An 18,010-nucleotide genomic window follows, 5' to 3' on the forward strand; every position below is an offset into this window, starting at 1 on the left:
AAGTGGTTTTTGGATATTTTAATGGATTTTTTTTTTTACATATCGTGCCTTTTGCAGTTCAAATAATATGTGGCTTGTACTGTAGGTTGGCAAGTATCAAAGCTTATCAACCAGGATATCTGGTGACGCCGGTTGACCGCCACAATCATCCATGCTTGTTTTTTCAACAGGGATTTCTAAGTTAAGTTTCGGTTTTCTCTCACCATTCAGCTGCTGTTTGTCACCCACTTCAGTCCTAATGAAGCTGTGGTTGCCTAGACGATACAGAGCGGCATCATTCTCCCAATAATCAGTGTACAGGCCCACAAACAACTCCCCTCCTGTCAATCAAACATGAAAAAATAATCAGTATTATGGAAGAAAATCAAGAAAGTGAGTGTTTTTTGTATTATTACTTAATCAGTTATTTAACAGTTTCAATGTATAACAAATAAATATCACTTAAAAGAGGTGAGACTTAAACAGTCCAGTAATGTTATGATTTCACATGACATTTTACAATAGCAGGCCTATATCTCAACATTTACTTACAATGGTTGCATCCATAAACACTAATGCACAATAGTTTTGGTATTCTGTTTGTCATACATTGAGATACCACTAGGTGGCACTGCGGACACTGGTAAATAACTGCCAGTGTGAGTCATAAATCCTGCAGTAAGTCAAGAAGTCATGACCGAAAGGGCAATATCAATTTAGCATCTAAACATTCTTTATAAAGAACGATCCTGATGCTGGGGCCAACTGGGAGAGACTAAATTAAAAGCTCAGCTGAATAAAGTCTGCATCTGCTGAGAGAAAGGAAGTCATCAAATTCATCTCTAAATCAGATCCCTGCCGCCATGTGAATGAGTGCTTTAAAGGATTCGAGCTGAAGTGTGTTATGAAGAGCTTTTGTGCTCAGTGGCCCCTGGCTCAAAATGCACTCCCTTTCCTTTCAAAACTCAATAATACACACATTCTGAACATCACACTGAAAAGGAGAAGGGGGAAGATAAAGACATGGCTGTAAACGAAAGGAGGGCAAAGACTGAGAATATTAAAGATGGAGGACTGAAGGAGACTGAAACTTCAAGAATAGATGAATGCTTACGGTACACAGTGGATGCCGAAGGGCTGTTGGGATGGAATGGGCATCTTCCTTTGCCACTCTCTATTTGATCAGACTCCAGCCTGAACTCTCGCTCCTGCTGGAACACACACACACAAACACAAATACACGTTTACCAACTAACTAGCTTGGTAATTTTTACAAAATGGACTAGCTTGGTAATTTTTACAAAATGCTAAATATAAATATAATACAAAAGGCATATGTAGAATTTATACACACACTATTGTTCAAAAGTCTGGGGTCAGTAAGATTTCTATCTGAAGGAAGTCAAAAAATACACTAAAATGTGTACAAGATTTCCATTTTAATATATTTTAAAATGTATGTTATTTCTGTGATGGAAAAGCAGAATTTTCATCAGCCATTACTCCAGTTGTCAGTGTCACATGATCCTTCAGAAATCCTTCTAATATGCTAATTTGGTGATCAAGAAACATTTCTTATTATATCAATGTTGAAAACTGTATCAATGTATCAAATAGATTTTTTGTATTTTATCAAAAATGTATCAATTAAATCAATTTAATGCATTTTTGCTGAATAAACGTATTCATTAAAAAAATCTTACTGACCCCAAAACTTTGAACCATAGTGTATATGTTTCCAAAATATTACATGATAGTTATTATTAAAATAGATAATAATCATTTAACACATAAATTAAAGTATCTCCATCTGGGTTCTAAAAAGGAAACCAGCAAGAGTTGGTAAACCAGCTTTAACAGAAAGTTCCCTATCAGTCAGTCACTATCGTGATTCACGAATAGGAATCTCGCTAGAGAGGCCAATCTACTTCGAGTGAAACTAAACGAGCCAATGCACATTGGCGTGCAATCATTTGCAACAGCTGCTTTGCCACGCAGTGCGGGTATATAACGAGCAGCAGGTGCGATTGCACTTCGGCTTTTTATTTCGGAGCCGAGCACTTCGATGCTGATATCTAAACAGAGTGTGAACAAGTTCTCAGGAGGATCTCTCATGGCTGGTGTGGGCGATACAGCGCAGCAGAGATTTTCTCTCTTTCTTTCTCTCTCTATCTTTTGTTGCCTGTAAAAAAACTGAGCAAAAACAAAAGGGCTGTTTTCACAGCTGGTAAGGTGCGCTGTGAGAGCGCTGAAAGGCCGTTCTTAAGGCTGGTAAGATCGCCAGTGAGAGAGACAGTGCACGACAGGTGCACATTCTTGTCCGCATTCGCTGTGATTGTTCCCCTGCGTGCTTCAGCACCAAGAGAGCAGTCCCCTAAAAGAGCTTATACGGGTCTTTTTAAAGATGTCACTCTACCTGTGTGTTTCTGGATGCTGTCATTACCTAGGATCACAGGATTGTCACGAGCACTGTATCGCCAGTCACCTTCGGGTGTGACAGTGGTGCCCAAGTCTGAGCCGGAGATGATGGCCATGCTTTCCCGGGCCGCCAACAGTATCGGGCTCGTGTGGAACCCTCCACTGTGTCCCGAGCCCTTGAGGCTGGACGATTGGTATCTCGGGATGGCGCGCGCTGGTTCTCAGCAACCCATCCCGGTGCCTTTCTTCCCAAAGGTGCATAAGGAGCTCAAAGGGGTGTGGACGGCACCCTTTTACAGCCAGAAACCGTCCCGATGTCTCCTCCTCCCTCACCACCCTTGATGGCGGGCCAAGGCACTGAAGGACCTGCATGAGGGTGGTCATGATCCCCAAGTTCTCAAAGAACTTTGTGCTACCATGGACCTCGGGCTTCATGCGACGAAGGTGATCAGGTTCCTTAACTCCCCCGTGTCCCGGACCGGCCTCTACGACAACGATCGATGTCGAGAGCTTCGCCCAGCAGTTCACGGTTGTACAAAAGCAGACTGAGGCGATTAAACATTTACTACCGCGACGGTCAGCTGCTCCCTCCATCCCATCGCATGCGGCCCCTCAGTTTGCTCATCGCTGGGGCCATCCTCCTGTGTCTGCCCTCGCTCCCACACCGCAACTTCAGCCTTCCACCTAAGCAGTGCCGAGTAGCCAGTCGTAGGCAGGACGCCCCGCCCGTCCAGGCCCCCGCCAAGAGTGGCGACCCGGAGATGGATGGGACTGGTGTCCCATCCACCTCTCGGGCGGAACTTTTTTTTTGATCCGCCGCTGGTGTCAAAACTAGTGGTACCCACTTTTCAATAAAAGAGCAGTTTCTTTCACCTCTGGGTCCGAAGAGGGCCCGGAGAGCAGAGGGGGAAGAGAATCTTCAACACTCTCATCCACCTCTTCTATCGCCAGCAGGCAGTCTCAGTCGGTGCTGAACTGCTTGAACATGTTCATAGGCAGGACAGCGGGCCCACTGATTTTTTTTCAGAGGCTCCTGGGGCATATGGCAGCGGCAGCAGCGGTAACACAGCTCTGGCTGCTTCAGCACTGGCTTCACGGCCGAGTCCTGAAATGGGCGTGGTATCACGGCACTCACTGGGTGACAATCGCAACGGCGTGCCACCAGACCTTCAGCGCATGGTCAGACCCCTCATTCCTGCGGACAGGAGTGCCCTTGGAACAGGTGTCCAGGCATGCTGTGGTATTCACAGATGACTCTGCCACTGGCTGGGGTGTCACGTACAACAGACATGCAGTATAAGGGGTGTGAACGGGCCCCCAACTGCATTGGCACATCAAGTGCATCGAGTTGCTAGCAGTACGTCTCGCACTGAGCCGCCTGAAGTGGCCGCTACAGGACAGGGACGTGCTGGTCCATTCGGACAACATTGCGGCCGTTGCGTAAATCAACTGACTAGGTGGTATACGCTGCCCCTGGAGGAGGCAGACCCAGCCCTGGCTTTGCTCTGGTCGGTGCTCTTCGACTGTGCGTGGACAGAACTCAAAGCCTCAGGACCTCAGACCAGCTCTTTGTCTGTTACGGAGACCAGCAGAAGGGAAAGGCTGTCTCCAAGCAGAGGATGGCCCACTGGATAGTGGATGCCATCACCTTGGCTTACCAAGCTTAAGGCATGCCCTGCTCGCTCAGGTTGCATGCTCACTTCACGAGAGTAGTTGCATCCTCCTGGGTGCTGGTACGTGGCTCCTCACTAACAGATATCTAACAGATATCTATAGAGCCGGGGGCTGGGTGACACCTAACACATTCGCTAGATACTATGGCCAACATGTAGATCCGGTCTCTTCCCATGTTCTCACCCTAAACGGGTAGAAGCACTGAGAGGCCCGGCTCTGTTGGCTTGTGCACCCTACTGTGCACCCTTATTACTCCAGTGTAAAAAAAAAAACCTGTTGAGTCCTCCAACACCCTCAGCCTGGACGTGGCGGAGCGTCCGGCGCCAGGCCTTTATCCGTTGAATCTGTGATAACCGAGTCTAGGCTGGGTCCCATTTGTATGACCCTGCGGGGATCACATATGTGTATTCTTCCACAGCTGCTCCTAAATGGAAGCCTGTGTCTTTCCCTTGAGCTAAAATCACCCAGTATTTCACATGCAGAACAACCTTCGGGTTAGTCCATATGTATATCTCCACATAACTCCTTCGGGGAAGAATGTGGATTCCGCAGCGTTCTCCTTCCTAACAGAAAGGGCACGCTTTCCCAGTGTTATCCAATAATCTCACTGTATGGGTTATCATGGAACAACAGTGACATATACACTCTGTGTAAGCACTCTCCTATCGTCCTTCCAGGCAAGAAGGGGCAAGCGGCTTGCACGGGGCACTGGACGGGGTCAGCAGTTGTGGCGCTTTTGTAGGGATTCCTATTCGTCGGTCACGATGTATGTCGAGAGTGACCGACTGATAGGGAACATCTCGGTTATGTATGATAACCTACATTTCCTGAAGGTGGTAACGGAGACGTACATCCCGTTGCCACACCTGCTGCGGCCAGCCAGGGCAGCCAGCTCATCGGCTCGGCTCCTCAGCAAAAAACTGAAGTGCAATCGCACCTGCTGCTCGTTATATACCTGCGCTACGTGGCAGAGCAGCTGATGCAAATGACTGCACGCCAATGTGCATTGGCTTGTTTAGTTTCATTCTAAGTAGACTGGCCTCAAGCGAGATTCCTATTCGTCGGTCACGGCATACGACTCCATTCCCTCCTTTAGGGAACAAGGCTTACCATACTTAACCGAGACGATCATGCTACCTGACTAGCTCCAGTAGTTTTGCTGGCGAACTGCAAGGAAAGTCATGTGGGTCTAAGCTAGCATCTTCAGAAAGGTAGACAAAACAGAAACCTGACACTGCAGTTCTTAGCATTGTAGCAAGAAGAAGAAAAAAACACTGCAAACAATCAGCCTTCGGGTGACTTGTATCACTGAATATTATGTATTAACACATCAGTATCGTTGTATATTACAGTGGCTTCTCATCATGAAACACACAGGCCTTCGCTGCATTTCCTGCAATCTCAGGGGAAATATACCATCCAGGTGAAGCAATCGAGGGTAAAATGAGATTCAAAAGCACACATCTAAGTCCTTCCTCACATGAAAAGCCCTTTGAAGGATCACTTTCTCTCTACCGTTACTGCAAAGCTTACTTTAACCAGAAGGTGACGTCATTAGCTGTGCAACGTGTCGCAGAACAGGCTTTCACAAGCTTGATTTATGTTCTCACACCGTGTGATCCTGGAGAAACAAACACCAGACATGTAACACCAGTCCATCCATCATTTCCTGTTTTTGGATCATTATTCTACTCTTTCAACAGGTACACGTTTTTTTCCGGCCATTCGCTGCTCGAACTTCATACAAAACTGGAATGGAAATAAATCCTTAGCCAAACCCATAACTTCATGTTCATTTTATGAAGCTTTGGTGTTGCATGGGAGAATTATGGGTATAACTCATAAAGATTGGCTGTGGTCTACATAGGGTATATGCAGAGGGGCCATAAGGTCCTTTGTAAATGTACAAATCTTACTTAACACAGTGTTGTGATCACCAGTTCGATAGCATCAGCCCTTGTGGCCAACACACATGGTTGTACGCGAGCATATCTGCTTGTTTAAGCAGATGATGTGCCTGAAGTAACATCTGTGGCATAGATGAAATGAAACAGTTTGATATTCACATGATAATCAGCACACCTTAAGGCTGATTAAACCATGCACACACACAAACTCACATGCACACCTTGTGAGTGGACACATGGTTCAGATTTGAATGAGGTTTAGTGATTGTGTTGCGTATAGTTAAGAGGGTTGAAATGTTAGGTGAGAGATTACCTAAAACTGACAGCTGCATAATACTGAAACTGAGTGTTGGTGGAATAACTAGTATGTGAAGTCCTGCTCCAAACTCAAGAGAGCTGCCAATGCCTTTCAAGCATGATTGTATCCTCCCTAGACATTGAGGGGGTATTTACCCGACACCGTTTTAAACTCAAACGTATGTGTTTTGGCTGTTCATTTACATGACAACGGTGTTTTAGGGGCCTGAAAATGTGAACTTTTGAAAGGGGGCTCAAAAGTGCCAGCTTTGGAAAATGATACTGTTATTGTCTCTGTGTAAACTACAAAAACGCGAACTTGGGAAAACGTGTAATACTTGTTCAGTCTATAGGCGCCTAGTTTTCTTTACAAAGTGACATCGCCAACTACTGGCCTGGCATGCATAATACAGCATTTTTTTTTATAGTTTTCACAGATCCGTGTGAACGAAGTGTGTCCGACTGCATCCCACAGTAATACAAACCACACAAATTACGCCCCCTACATGTCCCTTACAAATATATTCTAAAATGTAAAATATATAATAAAATGTTTCAAGTATATTTTATTTTACCACAAATATGTGTCAGTACATTCTGCAGTAAACATTAACCTTATTTTAAACACAATACAAGTTAGTTTGAAATTACATATAAAGACAAATTAAAGTGGGTCAAAGAAGCACTTAAAAAATGTATTTAAAGCCTTCCTGTAGTTTAAACAGCAAAGCACCATCAACGGGAAGGCCATGGGTTTTATTCCCAGGGAAACCAGGAACTAATAAAATTGAATGCTATTTACAGTAAGTTGCTTTGCATAACTGTCTGCTAAATACTAAATATTAATCTACATTTTACCTATAATAACTCTTCATTTAACTGTGATTAACATGCAAAAACATGTATTATATTATATTATATTATATTATATTATATAATATTATATTATATTATATTATATTATGCGCTCAACAGGTTTTGAAAAATAGTTTTTTTAATTGTTTATTCGGTAAGGTGTTATTGAGGAATGATGTGGGTGCATTAGTATACAGTATAAGTATGTGTGAAGCCCATGAGAAAATGCAGGGTTTTGGTGAAAGAGAAGACAGTGAGAGGGAATGGTGTGCTGTGATGTGTCAGGTGATGTGCGTATGGGTGCAAAGGGCCGAAACGGTGCTCAGAATCCTGATGTTAAGGAAGGAATGTGTGCAGAGGCGTTCGCCTGCATGTACGTGTGTACGCTCCTCTCACCCGCTCTCTCTCCGCTTCTGGTCTGTGTCTCTGTAGCTTTATCAGTCTTTCCTGTCATCAGCTACATCTGCATCATGTCATCCCAGCGCTCCAGGATCGAGTGTGTGTATAATTGTGTAGGTACCTGTATCCATCTTCGTCTTAGTGTGTATATGAATGCAAAGCCCATCTCTTATGTGCACAGATGCATATGTGCCTCGCATGCATCTCATTAGGGTGCAGATGTTCCAGACTGAGGCGTGTGCTGACGGCCTGCAGCTCAATGCTGGAGTTATCAGGCACCCCGCTGAAGACTGTCTCCTCTAATTAAACCCTCTCTGATCTCCAGCCTGTGGCTCCCACAACGCCCGTGGCTCTCTCCTTCACCTCTGCCTGAGGGTCAGAGAGCCAGAACTACTTACTATTCCCAGCCATGAGTTCTGATCTCTGAACCTGGTTGGGGAAAAAAGGCGGGAATTCTAGGGAACTATGATTTTCATGATATGGAAAACGCGGACGGATCTAAATCCAGTCATAAAAAATGTCATGGATGAATAAATCAATGAATATTAAACCAAAAAAGACTATTTAAATATGAAGTCTGCATGTTCTGAGTGTTTGTGTAAACGTCTCTGTGCGAACGAATTGCATGCTTTTATCTACTGCACATACTCAAGAACAGTGGCTAATGGCGTTTTCGACGTCTGCCATCTCTTTATATATGAGGACAATTGACATCTCCAGAACTGCTCTGAGAGTCACTTCATGAGAATTCCACCAATCAACAACAAACATTCATAATAAAAGTTCGGTTTAATTAAGAAATTGTGACCAAAATATAGGCCTATTACTAATGTACAGTAGAATGTACCTTTCAAAGTAATAATAATACAATTAATTACAACTTTAATTTTTAAGGAATAAATCTCTAATTTTCTTCCATGTTTTAATTTTTAGCAGTAAACCTCTGTTGTTCAGCACTTTGTCTGCCAAAAATGTATGTTAACATGTTAAAACATTAAACACTTAATGTTTTATGCCTTCATTTGATTACCACAGTTTTTATAATAGATTTGTATTAATCATACATCCAGGCAAAAAATAAAGATAACAAATATTTTTGCCCTAAAATTTTTATTTTTGTTAAACTTTAAATAAATTGATGTTAAATTGTATACATTTCATGATTTTAATTAATTAGACATGCTTTGTTGATTACTAAATTTAATTATTTAAAAAACATTTTTACATATATTAATATATATATATATATCTTTACATACATATATATATATATATATATATATATATATATATATATATATATATATATATATATAAAATATATATATATCAAATGGAATTTGGGAAATAATTAAATGGATTTCACATCACAAGGCCCCAGAATTATCTGTCCTGAAACCTTCCAAAGATTGAGAAGTAGAGGGAAAGAAAGTCTGAAGGCTGATTGCCACAATGTGGCACAGGAAAGAATCCAGATTCTCAGTTTCCTTCAAATAAACGTCTCCTTTTGCTCTTTTCTTTAGCCTGTTCCTTCAAATAAACCTCACTTCTCTGTGATTAGCCGCTCTGTAATTTGACTGGAGCTCTCCTGGGCGGATGGAGATGTTTGTTTTCGCTTGTCTGGATGTTTGGTTGGAGATTTTAACAGAGTGAGAATGATAAAACTTCCCATCACAAACACTTAAACAAACTCTGTCTGTCTCTCTGGAGACCAGGCTGTTGAAGAATGTTAAAGTCGCTTCAGAAACAAAGCGCTGACAGAAGTACTTTCTGTCATTTTTACATTAGTAATGATAGGATTTTGCCTCCTCATTAGATAAATAATGGAGATAATGACAGGAAATTGTTGGGAAGAGAGAGAAAAAGGGGGCATGTGATCGAGACTCAAACCCACAACACTCGAATGAGAAAAATGTCAGCGTGTGAACGTTTAGCATACAAAAACATGATGTAAAAAGTGTAGTGTATATATAAACAAACTCAGTGCATAGCCTATACAAATAAGCGTTTATTTTTACATACAGCCAATAGAAAGACAGATTAGATGCACTAAATGTTTTTTTCGCAATGGCAAAGTTTAACTGCCACCAAATTTGAAACCTCCCCAAACAAATGAAGATGCTAATGAAGATATTTTGTATTGCCTTAAAGTTTGAAAGGTGAATAAGATATTTTATTAAATTAAAGATATTTGGATCAGTGTTATTTTTGGTACATCTTTGGTACCGCCTCTTGTGGAGATTCTGTGTTGCGAATGAGGAATAGTATTTGCTGCACCGTCTGGTTTTCCACCTGCTGTATACTGGCTGCTTACAATAGTTCCCAGTTTGTTGGCATGCAATTAGCCGTGAACCTCTCTGGTTGAACTGCACTTCCAAGAGTTCACGTAATTTAGTTTGGAGCTGAATGTTGTTAAAAAGACAAACAAAGTACAAATTAACAAAGCTTCACATTGAACCTTGAACTTTTCCGCATGTAAACCCTCTGGTCCCTACTCACCCCGCTCCGAGGTGGACTCAAACCGCCATCTCCAGCATAGGAGGCGGGTGTGCTAACAAAGACGTTAAAGACTGCAGTTTCTAGCGTCAATCACTAGTGTGTCTCTTGAATTCAAGGGAGGGAGGTTTAGTTGCACGGCTATCACTAGCTGGCCTCTGTTACACTCAACCCCCTAAACCTTACTCCCATCTGGGTCACGGCACTAAAATAACACCTTTGGTCCTATTTGCCCCGCTCCGAGCGAGACTCAAACCGGCGTCTCAAGCCTGGGAAGCGGGGGAGCTAACAAGGACGCTAATGACCTCAGTCTCTAGCGTCAGTCGCTAGTGCGCCTCTTGAGATCAGGGGAGTGAGGTTCACCTGCACGGCTATCACTAGCTGGCCTCTGTTACACTCAACCCCCTAAACCTTACTCCCATCTGGGTCACGGCACTAAAATAACACCTTTGGTCCTATTTGCCCCGCTCCGAGCGAGACTCAAACCGGCGTCTCAAGCCTGGGAAGCGGGGGAGCTAACAAGGACGCTAATGACCTCAGTCTCTAGCGTCAGTCGCTAGTGCGCCTCTTGAGATCAGGAGAGTGAGGTTCACCTGCACAGCTCTTACTATCTGACCTCTGTTACACTCAACCCCCTAAACCTTACTCCCATACGGGTCACAGCACCAATGTAACCTCTTCGGTCCTACTCGCCCCCCCCCTTCCGAGCGAGACTCGATCTGGCATCTCCAGCCTGGCAGGCGGGGGCGCTAACAAGGACACTAATGACCTCAGTCTCTAGAGTCAGTCGCTAGTGCCTCTTGAGATAAGGGGAGTGAGGTTTACCTGCATAGTTCTTAGCTGGCCTCCGTTACACACACAGTAGTGAAAATGTAGGTCACATTCTTTATTCTCTAACTCTCTAAACCACCAGATTTTTAACATTCCTTAAACAATAATACAATTCCATATGCTTTTAAGTATTTCTTTCCTTCCAACGGCAAACTGTGAATTTTCAAGCAAGCTGAAAACCAGCCATCGTGTTATCAAACACAAACAGATAACTAAATGAAATGTGCTCCTAAACTTCACAGTGACACACAGCATCTGGATCTTTTTTACAATCAAAGATTTCAGATCAAAACAAGACCAATGTTTTAGTGTCTTGAGATGTTAAATGCTTTAACTTGTTATCACTCTGACTGGTTTCTATTATTGCAGGAGTATCTGCATGACCCCACCATGTGTAGAAAACAGTGAGAGCTACAGTCGCAGACTACAAGGGTAGTTTCCAGGACAGTCTCTGGTGACAAACAACAGCACAACACTGGACACAATTCATCTGAGTCACTACAACACATTCCTCAGAAGACAAACAAGAACTCCTCAAAGCATGTTTTCTGGAATATAAGTCAAAAAAGTGGAGAGAAGGACAAAGCGACACCGGAGCATTTTCAGCGACCTCGGTCTGCTTCCGATACAATAAAATCCTTTAAAGACGCTGTGGTCACTGAGGCATCTCTGAAACTTTGTTGTCAACAACTGTGACTCATATTATGGTTTTAAAACATGCTAATGGCATTGTGTTTGTTCACCCTCTGTCTTTGAAAAACAAAAAATGTTTCAATGATAAAAGCAATAGTGTCACTTTCTTCATATTTTCCAATAAAACTATCTAAACTATGGAGATTTAGTAACATTCCTTAACCATTTCCAGTCATATCTGACTCCTGGGGATTCTATGGGCCTTCTCCACAAATTTTCTTGCCAAGGTCGCCAGGTCCCCATTACATGCCTTAGGACACACATACATTGCATTCACACCTACGGACAATTTAGCGTCTCCAATTCACCTATAGTGCATGTTTTTGGACTGTGCATGGAGGAAACCGGAGCGACCGGAGGAAAGTTCTGGGTAAAAATCTTGCTTGAGGAATAATGTCAATGTCAAAAAAATATCCCAATATTTCAGGTCTGTAAATGAATTAAAAATGCTAAATGAATTACACAACATGCCAATTAATTTAATTTATTGCAATTAATTACATTTCAATATTTTTCAAAGATGATTCAAAATCATTATTGTAATTTGTTTTAATTAATTACACTAAATGAATGTGTTAAATTGAGTGCCGTCTTTATTATCTTATTGATCATTGATATTCTTTGCAAGATGTTTAGATATTTTTACTTGAAAACATGATTTTTTTTCTTTCTCCAAGTATATAAGATTTACCTGTGTTCCCTGGCCTACTCTGATATAGGCACACACAGGGCTGAAGGCTCCAGTTCCACATGCTAACAGGTGGGTACTGTTATAATGCTGCACCAGCTTAATGTAATTTGCACACTCCGGCTAAGAGAGAGGGACAAAAAGAAAGTTAAATATAAAGAGAAGAAAATAATGTTTTTTTAACACATTTCATCAAACATTGTAGTCATGTAACAGGATACCACTGTGTTACATATACAGGATGTATAACAGATTTACCTTCTCTCTGCCCTGCATTAAACAATCCCCCACCTGCTCTTCAGAGCTCGCCCAGTGAATCTAAAACAGAGAGACAGGCAGATTGGTTCTGGTAATGTTCTGGCACAGAAATGCTCCTGCTCTACTTGGCTAAATACTGTCAAATATATTTTTGACCTGTGGTTACTTGAAAAAGACAAGTTTAAACTATCTTTGTTCCTGCATTCCAGGGTCATGGGTTTGATCCCCAGGGAATAAAATACTGATAAAATGTTGTTCCTGATAAATGACGGAATAGAAAATGCTATACCGCCGGTGATAATACAGCTCGTCGCAAAATATTTCTATCATGCCCGAGCGATGCTGTGCAGTTGGATGCGATCTGATACGGGATCATACAATAGGAATATCTTTATACCGTATCCCAAAAGAAACAAAATGGAGGAACAAGGGGTTGGCGGCAATAAACAGGCAAAACGCTGATGGTGGTGTTACTGTTTGGCTTCCAACTCAACACAGTCCAACTCAACACAGTCCAACTCAACACAGCTTTGCAGTCTTCATTTTGGATCAGGTAAGTTGTCCCCTCGAAGGCTAATGAATGATTTCTCGGAGTTCGGGATCAAATGTTATAAATCAAATGTTGCCATAGAAATCCGCAATGTTTGTGTGCATTACCATTCAGCATAAGAAAATCATTTGTTAATCAAACGTTTAGCTGTCGTCCTTTATGATAGAACTATTGTGCATTTTTTTCACGTTTATAACGGTGTTTGGGTTGACTACATTTTTCTACGTTTTTTTTTGTAGCAGTAAAAAAAACAACTACCAACATTAGCTAGAGACAGTATTAAAGTAGTAGTAAAGAGTAGAGATGAGAGCCGTGGAACTGATCAGTTAGCTTCACAGTCAGTAACGTTACTGGTAAATGCATTTACCTAACACACTGTAGCCCAATGTCAAAACGTTTTTATGTAATTATATTATTAGTATAATAATATACTAATAATATATATCACCCACGGCAATGGATCTATTATTAGGGGTGGCCCACCCCTAATAATAGATCCATTGCCACTGAGTAGCTGACGGATGTATTCCGTCAAAATGGCTGACACGCGGCTAGGGGTCACGTGACTGGGAGATCCCTCTAGGCTATTCGTTCATTTTACCATGAAGGGCAACAGCTTCACAACCATTTTGAAAGTTCCATGCGAATGCCACTAGGGGCTAAAACTAGGGGCCACAAGACACCTCAGTTTGGAATGAATTTACACATACACCTGTGTTTGTATTTCAACAATGAACTTGAAAACAAAAAAAAATGTCTGTTTTTTACATGATGCTGCATCCATGACAATAAGTGCAAATAAATTCAACTATAATTAACGGTTTCAGTGTAACAACGAACACAAGGATTTGTGAATGTCCATGAATTGAAGGGGAGAAGATGGTTGCAATCCATCTCTGGGTTCTATTTGCATGACTGCTGATTTTATTTATTTAATAAGTATGTGTGTAGTTCCCTTTCAGTCGATAACGTCGGACGTAGTCGACGCGACTGAAATGGGATCACGCTAGGGAGCCTATCATCTTCGATTACTATTGAACGAGCCAATGGAATTTGGCGTGCGTGATTTGCATCACACACTCCGCCCCCGCGGCGCGGGTATAAATACGGAAGTGGATGCACGCACTAGTTGCCTTTCGCTTCGGAGCCGTTCGTCTTTGATGTCTCTGAAGAGTGCTGTTGTATTCAACGAGCGAGTGTGTCGGTGTTCTTGCGGGAAGACCTCTCCAGTGTTGGTGTTCTACAGCGTGGTGCAGCGGTGATCGCGAGCTTCTCAGCTCTCAACTGCTGTTTTAACAGCATCAAATTTCTACTGTTTGTTTGTGTGTTGACGGTTGGTTAGAGGGCGAGAAGTGAGTGCTTCACTGTTAGTTGAAAGACTATTCAGTGTTTGCAGCGGTCATTCCCTGTGTGCTCCGGCACTGGTGACGGTCCCATTTCCTAAAAGAGCAACACGGGTGTGAGTGCGTCTTTTTCAAGATGCCATTCCATCCGTGCGTTTCTGGGTGCGGTCTGGCACTATCCCCTTCTGACGGTCACGAAAGTTGTGTCGCATGTTTGGGCTTACAGCATGCGGAGGCAGCTTTCGTGGATGAGACATGTTCTCACTGCGGGAACATGTCCATCTCGGTGTTGAGATCTAGACTCGCCTTCGTTAAAAGCGTTGGCGCAGTCCCCACCTCTGGGCCCCGCCCCTGTTCTTCCTCTGGGTTACCTTCCCAGAGGAGGACTGGGGTGCCGTCCAAGCTGGGTGATCTGAGGATCACAGTGAGGGGTAATCCGCCCGGCCACGCCCCGTGGGTCCCTCACTCCTCTTTCACACCGCAACCGGTGGAGCTCCCCATTGATCCCGCTGGTCCCTCTGTAATGGACGGGCCAGCCGTGTCATTTGGGGCCCCTCCAGGGGATACGTTGTCAATCGCAGCATCGGAGGGGGAGCTGAACTCTGGAGATGATGACTCGGCTGCACTGCCTCCCTCCGGGAGACCAGTGTTGCCCGAGCCAGATCCAGAGATGTCAGCTATGCTGAAAAAGGCCGCCGAGGCGGTAGGGCTCGTGTGGAACCCTCCACCGTGTCCCGAGCCGTCTCGGTTGGATGATTGGTATATCGGGGCGGGCCGTACTGGTTCTCAGTCCGCCGCCCCGGTTTCTTTCTTTCCTGAAGTGCATGAGGAGCTTACGAAGGCATGGATGGCACCTTTCTCTGCCAGAAACCGCCTGAGTAGCTCCTCCCCTCTCACTACCCTTGATGGGGGAGCGGTGAAGGGTTACGAGCCTATCCCTCCGGTGGAGCGGGCCGTTGCGATGCAGTTATGCCCAACGGCGGCCGCTTCCTGGAGAGGTGATCCTCGTCACCCCTCTAAAGCCTGTAAGTTCTCGTCCGCTCTTACGGGCAAGGCTTACAAAGCTTGTGGGCAAGCCGCTTCCTCCTTGCATGCCATGGCGTTGCTCCAGGTCCACCAGGCCCAGGCACTCATGAACATGCACGAGGGTAGTTCGGACCCTGAGCTCATGGGTGAGCTCCGCACTGCAACTGACCTCGCCCTCCGGGCGGCGAAGGTTGCAGCTCGCGCGGTGGGTTCGGCGATGTCCACACTAGTGGTCCAGGAGCGCCATCTCTGGCTCAACCTGGCCGATATGAGAGATGCGGACAAGGTTCGGTTCCTGGACTCTCCCATTTCCCAGGTTGGGTTATTCGGCGACGCTGTGGAGAACTTTGCCCAACAGTTCTCTACAGCTCAGAAGCAGACGGAGGCCATCCGGCACATCCTGCCTCGGAGGGACGCTGCTGCCTTCACCCGCCCCCCGAGGTCAGATCCTCCGCCTGCTCGTCGCCGAGGGCGTCCGCCTGCAGCCGCCTCAGCTCCCGCCGAACCACCGCAGCAGCCTTCACCCAGGTTCCGGCGCGGAGCCGGCCGCGGAAGGGGCGCCCAGCCCGCTCCAGGCGCTGCCAAGCCAGGTGGTAAGTTCCAGCGCAAAAGAAAACGCTGAACCTGGACGGGCTCTCAGGGATGGAGGAGTTGCTTGTGGAGTGGTCGCCGATCCACTCCCTCTGGCTGGTTGGAGGGCCGGCTGGAGTTTTTTGTTATGTGTGTGTCTGTTCCGCCGCTGGCCCCTATAAAAACGGGGTCAGCGGTACCCACATATTCAGAAAAAGAGCAATTTTTCTATTCCTGAGTCCCAAGTGGGCCAGTATGGCGGATGTGACCCTGTATAATAGCCTTACATCCCCCAGCTTCCCTTGGTCGCCAACAGGCAGCTTGGGGCGTTCGAGGACCCGGTCATCCGCCTTCTCACGTCCCCTGCCGCTAGTGGAGACAGGTAAGTGTTGCACTGCACACTAACACCACTGTCTCTACTTTGCTGCCCCACCTCAGGCTCGGCGACACCGCTCAGGTCAGTGATAGTAACATCACATTAGGTGTTGAGCAGACGTGCTCCTGAAAATTCAGTGATATTCTTCACACCAAGTGTTGAGCAGTGCTCCTGACTTGGGCGTGCTTATCTTATCCTGCTGGCGAAGGATTTGATATAGCCGCTCCTCCAGCCGGTACGAAGGCCAGTTGTAAACTCGTTCTTCGTGCTACTAGGTGGTGGGTTGTGACCATCTTGGCCCAAGATTGGTCTGCAGCTTTGGCCTGAAGGACACGTGGTGTCCTTCCCCTCGAGTGCTCCAGAGCCCGTTGGGTCTTCAGGTCAACTGGAAGAGAGTAATCTCGCCCACGGGCTGAGTATCTCTGTTTCAGTTTTGGAGAGGTACTCGATCCAACACGTCTCTCCAGTCAGCTGGGGTTGAAGTGAGAAAGGGTCCCACTGAAAAGATTCAGAGGCTCCTGGGGTATACGATAGCGACAGCCTAAGTTGGCTTCCTCCGTATGTGACCGCTTCAGCGCTAGCTTTACGATCGAGTCCCGAGGTGACCGTGGCAGAGCAGCTCACCCTGTGTGACTATAGTTCATCCCGGTCTGCTGCCAAACCCTCCTCAGCAGAGGGGCCATGTACAAAGGGCGTGTTTTAACGGGGGCCTGGGCGACCCCCGACTACACGGGCATTCGTGCCTCGAGTTGTTAGACATTGCGGGTGTCACAAACTCTCCCGTCACCTCCTCCTTGGAGTCAGACGCTTCTGAGGGCGCCTTGTTCCACCCCTCCCGCTTACTCAATCGTGCCGCCATCGAGCCTCACGACAGTTATAGCCAGGGCAAGTGGAGACTCCATCCCCTGGGTCCGCTGGGTCTTGACCATTCCGGGGCCGCTCAATTGCCCCCCCGGTTTTATTTTTCCGCCAGTGTTTGAGTAAACCGAGCGGACTACCCTTGGACAAACACGGGGTCCCAGCTGTCCCAGGGGCCCGCAGAATACGTTTAACCCCAGTGAGCCTTCTAAGTAGTGACGGCGACTCAGGGTCGCCTTGCGCTGCTCAGGTCAGTGAGATCATCACACTTCATGTTGAGCAGAAATGCTCCTGGTGCTCAGTGAAGTTCCTCGCACTCAAGTGTTGAGCAGTAATGCTCCTGAAGCTCAGTGAGTTTATCACACTCAGGTGTTGAGCAGTAATGCTCCTGAAGCTCAGTGAACTTGTCACACTCAAGTGCTGAGCAGAAATGCTCCTGTCGTTCAGTGAAATTCTTCGCACTCAAGTGTTGAGCAGAAATGCTCCTGAAGCTCAGTGAGGGAATGCTCCTGAAGTTCAGTGAACTTGTCACACTCAAGTGCTGAGCAGAAATGCTCCTGTCGCTCAGTGAGGTTCTTCGTGCTCAAGTGTTGAGCAGAGATGCTCCTGAAGCTCGGTGAGTTTATCACACTCAGGTGTTGAGCAGGAATGCTCCTGAAGCTCAGTGAACTTGTCACACCCAAGTGCTGAGCAGAAAATGCTCCTGAAGCCCAGTGATCTTCACATGTTGTGTTGAGCAATGCTCCTGTCTTTTGCGCCCGTCACTTGCACCTACGTGCCATGTCAGGAGAG

At 45.3% G+C, this 18,010-nt stretch overlaps 1 protein-coding gene across 4 annotated transcripts in view; it reads right to left on the reverse strand.

Moving 5' to 3' along the window:
• The window catches only part of sema3e (sema domain, immunoglobulin domain (Ig), short basic domain, secreted, (semaphorin) 3E), a 67,057-nt gene that overhangs the window by 21,199 nt on the left and 27,848 nt on the right, over positions 1-18,010 (reverse strand). For 3 of the 4 annotated variants that reach the window (XR_013186068.1, XM_077193653.1, XM_077193652.1), the window contains exons 3-6: positions 12,496-12,555; positions 12,241-12,360; positions 1,094-1,190; positions 204-320 (exon numbers count right to left, since the gene is read on the reverse strand). Coding sequence is in view for 3 of the 4 variants with exons in the window: in XM_077193653.1 (XP_077049768.1) it covers positions 204-320; positions 1,094-1,190; positions 12,241-12,360; positions 12,496-12,555 (394 nt within the window). In the remaining variant the exon portion in view is untranslated. The remainder of the gene's footprint in view (positions 1-203; positions 321-1,093; positions 1,191-12,240; positions 12,361-12,495; positions 12,556-18,010) is intronic. The other variant, XM_077193654.1, reaches the window with a different exon arrangement.

This window comes from Siphateles boraxobius, unplaced genomic scaffold (assembly GCF_051911475.1).
Source record: "Siphateles boraxobius isolate OS27281-9 unplaced genomic scaffold, OSU_SipBor_1 31, whole genome shotgun sequence".
Classification (NCBI taxonomy): Eukaryota; Metazoa; Chordata; class Actinopteri; order Cypriniformes; family Leuciscidae; genus Siphateles; species Siphateles boraxobius.